This window comes from Poecilia reticulata, linkage group LG21, assembly GCF_000633615.1.
Source record: "Poecilia reticulata strain Guanapo linkage group LG21, Guppy_female_1.0+MT, whole genome shotgun sequence".
Classification (NCBI taxonomy): Eukaryota; Metazoa; Chordata; class Actinopteri; order Cyprinodontiformes; family Poeciliidae; genus Poecilia; species Poecilia reticulata.
In genome coordinates this window covers 2,325,836-2,330,291 of record NC_024351.1, presented here as the reverse complement: position 1 = coordinate 2,330,291, position 4,456 = coordinate 2,325,836, and the positions used below count along the sequence as shown (strand labels likewise).

The following is a 4,456-nucleotide window of genomic DNA, read 5'->3' as shown; positions in this document are numbered from 1 at the left end:
TGATGTTTTATTGCATTTTCAGAAAATCTATACAATAATGGAGAACATCAGAAATGTAAAAGTGAGTTTTAAAAGGAGCAAAGCATTCTTACAGGTAAAAGCATAAAAATAATATCCCATTTAAAATAAAAACAAWCTACATGTTGTTGGGCTTTAATACAGAGCCAGAGGTTCCTGGTTTTATTAAATTACATTTCAAAAATACTTTATTGATCCCAAATGGAAATTAAGTATTGTAGCTCAGATTTTCCAAAAAGTTATTGTAGATGGTGATTATGGCTGTTGACAGGAAAGTTCTCTTGTAGCAGTCTGTGTTACAGCGAATCGGAGAAAGCCTCTGACTGAAGATACTCTGTTTTCCCAAGACAGCCTCATGAAGAGGATGATTAAGATTAACCTGAAATCTTTAGAAATGTCTATCTCATTAAAATGTGTTTAATCCTAGTGTATAAAATCAGTATCGGGAAACAGAATTACAGTATTTTACATGGATACTCTGTACACTTTTTCTATTGGTTCCAGTTTTGATTTCTCTGTCCCACCACAGATTACGTGTCTTTTTGTTTGTCAAAAGTCACATACGGGTTCACAACGCACTCCAGTCCRGTTTTAAGAGTACTGATGCTGGTGTTGGTGCTTCCAGAGTTTCCCTTCGCCTTGGCGCTGCTTGGTCCGACTCGGGTTGTCTTGTAGTAGTAGATGAACAGGAAGAACCCTGACAGACACAAAGACAGGACGATTCTCACTAAATAAAAATATTAAGATGATGATACCTGTTATTTATAACCACCTTTTTAAGACAAGTAGGCCCCCTCAGTAGAACTAAAAAAATTGTTACAAAATTTGTCCAATTGATAAAGGGAGAAATCAGAAAAATATAAAGGATTAAATTGCATAAAGCTATGCTTGTAAACGGCAAAATTTTTTTTCCTATTTCTTTTTCCTTGAACTCTTAACTAATTTTGATTTTAATAGGAAAAAAACAATATTTCCAGATCATTCCCTAACTTTATCAGCTTTACTAAATTCATAGGCTGTTGAATTTTATACATTTTTATGCATTTATTCAGCAGGTGAAAAAGTCAGTTTGTTCAGATCCAACAAACTCATAACTTTGTTGATGTTTCACCACTTTTTATTTTATCCACAATCTAAAAATCTGTGTAGTTTGAATCTTTGGTTGTTAAATCCATTTTCTGCTTTATATTCTCAATGGAAACATTGAAAGCAAACATGGGTTTCCAATCAAATACTCATTACATCTTCTGTAGATATCACTGTAGTGTTTATTTTTAGCGAATACAACTTCCCCTTTATGTCCTGATAGTGTCATAAAACGTTATCAAGTCCATTAAAAACTATAGTGGATCATATTAATGCTTTTATCTCTTCCCTATAGTTTAGAAAATATTTCTTTCTCCACCACATTTTTAAAGGTATGAAATGGCTTCAAGTTCACTAACATAAAATTATTTTTAAAAATCCTTCACACTTATTTGTATTATGTGGTTAATGTTCAACATTTTCATCAATGTACTAGGGCTGGACAATAAATCAATAACACTTTATATAGTGATAGACATATGATCAATATCAATAGATAATACGTCTCAATGAACTCCAATCAGATATCACGCAGCATTCTGGGGGATTAAGTCAGAGGAAAGACCAAGATTGGTGGCAACTCACTCACTCTTTGGTTACCTAGCAACAACTTGTTAAGTAACTTGTGGTTACCTAGCAACCTGTTGAGTAACTGCCACAGCAGCAGTTTAAGTTTTAGCCACTGTGTCTCATAACTGCTTAAATTAAAAACGTTGAGTAGAAACTGAATAAAACAGGAAACGTCACACCACCAGTTTGATAATATGTCAAATATTTAAAACAAAAAACTAATGAATAATTATTCATATTGACTAATATGAAATGCCAGTTATACCATATATGCTTTTTACAAATATATATGAAAATATATCTTTCTCCTGAACATTTTTAAGGTATAAAATAACTTTAACATTTGTAACAGTTTATCTAATTAATTTATTCTTCCATGTACTATTTACCACACACTCACCCATTTTATGTACATTATTAATTTTCCTATTTTAAATCTTAAAGTTTCTTTAAGTTCTATATTTTGAATTTGTTTTACCAGTGAAAATAAAACAGTGCAATGGTTAACATTCWAATTTTACAGATAAAAACATCGAAGACAACATTTTACATTTCTATCTTATAAAAGTGGCCGACTCGACCATTTTTATGAGCTAAAAAAGTTGAATTTCATGCACCATGTAGGAATTAGCGACATGTTTCAGCTGAATACCTTGAAATGAGTTGAGGATTGTGAAAATGTAGGTGGCTATCATCCGAAAGGAACCGTAGGCGAAGAAGGCGAAACCCCAGGTGAYGCCCAGCTGGCAGCACAGACCCAGAATGATCACCACTTTCCTGCCGCTTCCTGTTTCCTGTTGGTTCGCTGCTTTGGTTCTCTTCATACAAAAGAGCCAGGATAACATGATGACGACTGTGGTGAAGGTGAAGAGGAAGACCACCGCATAGTAGCCAACGTTGACGATGTAATGGACGTTATTGTCGTTAATCCAGCACCTGTGAACAGTAAGATTAATCAGTTTGACATAATAACAATGTAAATAAGACTATATGTCSTTCAATGATGTTAGTCTCACATTGCCACGTCGTTCGCAGGATTGTCAGTGTAGATTGTCTGTTTCCCATATTTTTTCAGGATGCCGATAATAAGCACCGCTATGCTTGGTAGAACTGGAAAAGCAGTCGCATATAAAGATTAAGTAGCAAAATTCATCTCATAAATTGTGTATTTATCTGCTTTACAAATAATCTTAAATTATGACAAAGTGCTACATAATAATGCTATTGGTTTCCAGAAACTTTGATGGATCTTTCAGAAATTTAKCAAGTACTTCCCAGCAACTTTTCTGAAACTTACCAAGTACTTCAATGCGACTTTTATGAAACTTCACAAATATTTACCTTAAACTTAAACTTACCAGGTTCTTGTTATGTTATAGCAAAGWTCTTGTAAAATAACCTCCAATTTGGACTGATTTGTGATTCCCTAACCGCAGTTGAAGACTTTGGCCTCCCAAATWGATTCAGATGGAAAATGTTTGGTACAACACAAAGTATTTATCTTTTAATAAAGTTTTTTGCTTTTTGTTGATTACATAGTAAGTAGGACCACAAAAGTCCATCAAATTTTACTCAAAATCTGCCAAAAAAGCTGCATTAAACTAATAAAAACTCAATACAACAAAGGTTTTCAAAGATAATAAGTAATAGTAGACAAGGTCATTTAAGATAATAACTCTTAATTTGGTGAACCTTGACCTCCTTCGACATAACCATTTTGGCCCATGTGATGAAAAGTTTGGAGCTTGCTCAAATTACCATAAAGGTAACTGGTAAGTTTAATGACAGATGACGGAAAGTACCTGGTAAATGTAATCAAAGTTCCATGAAATCCATGAAAGCTCTAGAAAAGTAAAGCACATAATAATTCCTGTAGATTTCAAAAGAYCACCAGGTAAGTCCTGGAAGTTCAAGCTTTATTATCGAAGGATGAACTCACTCCAGGTGGTGACAGAAACTTTGAGCAGGTAGCGCTTTATTGCGATATTCCCTCCTCTGTACAGCTGCAGACAGAGGTGGAAGCCTTGTGCAGCAAACCAGCTGAAAGTGGCCAACATGGAGTAATGCATCACCGCTGCCATTATCTGACAACCCACATCGCTGTTCAGCTTTGCCACAAAGTGATTGATGACGAAGGTAAAATTCAGCAGGAACAAGGCACAAACCAGGTGGATGAGGATCTGTGTGGAAGTACTGGCCTTCGTCTTCCTGTGAGGACACAATAATTAACATAATTATTTAGTTCACCTCTGAAGTATTTAAGTAGTTAGACAGACGTTGGTACCATCTGGATGTGGTGCAGTTTGGTACCTCACAACTATATTTTCAAGTTCTAACCTAATCTAAAGACTTGAATTCAAGCTAATTTTCTTGACTAAAAAGGTTATTCATACTATGGGGAAATAAGATTAAAAGTGTAATTTTAAGTTTACACTACAGAAAAGCCTTTAAAATTACGTCTAATTTGAAAGGGAAATGCATTTGCAGATTTACTGGTGAATATATGTATTATTTTAACAAGCTATATTGAACTTTAAATGCATTTTCCTTGCMGGTATGGCTCCATTTCAGCAGAAATAAAAACATATAAGAATTATTGCCCAGAAACATTTTTACAATAATGGAAAAACATTGACCAAGCACACATTTCACGTTATACAKCAAATTTGTGTTGTCAGACTTTGCAACAAAAATATGTGGAAGTGTACAAATTAAAAATCTGCATATAGCAAAAGTGAATAGCTATTGAATTATATGCAGGAATCCCCTGGAGGGCTCCGTA

The 4,456-nt window shown here is 34.2% G+C and overlaps 1 protein-coding gene across 1 annotated transcript; it reads right to left on the bottom strand.

The window, feature by feature from the left end:
- Positions 1 to 547: 547 nt before the first annotated feature.
- Positions 548 to 3,936, bottom strand: LOC103457293 (adhesion G-protein coupled receptor G5-like). The gene is made up of 4 exons (XM_008397330.2): positions 3,614 to 3,936; positions 2,691 to 2,784; positions 2,327 to 2,610; positions 548 to 715 (listed from the first exon to the last, which is right to left on the bottom strand). The coding sequence occupies exons 1-4, from the start codon at positions 3,753 to 3,755 to the stop codon at positions 549 to 551; spliced, it is 687 nt and encodes a 228-aa protein (XP_008395552.1). The 5' UTR covers positions 3,756 to 3,936; the 3' UTR covers position 548.
- Positions 3,937 to 4,456: the final 520 nt, after the last annotated feature.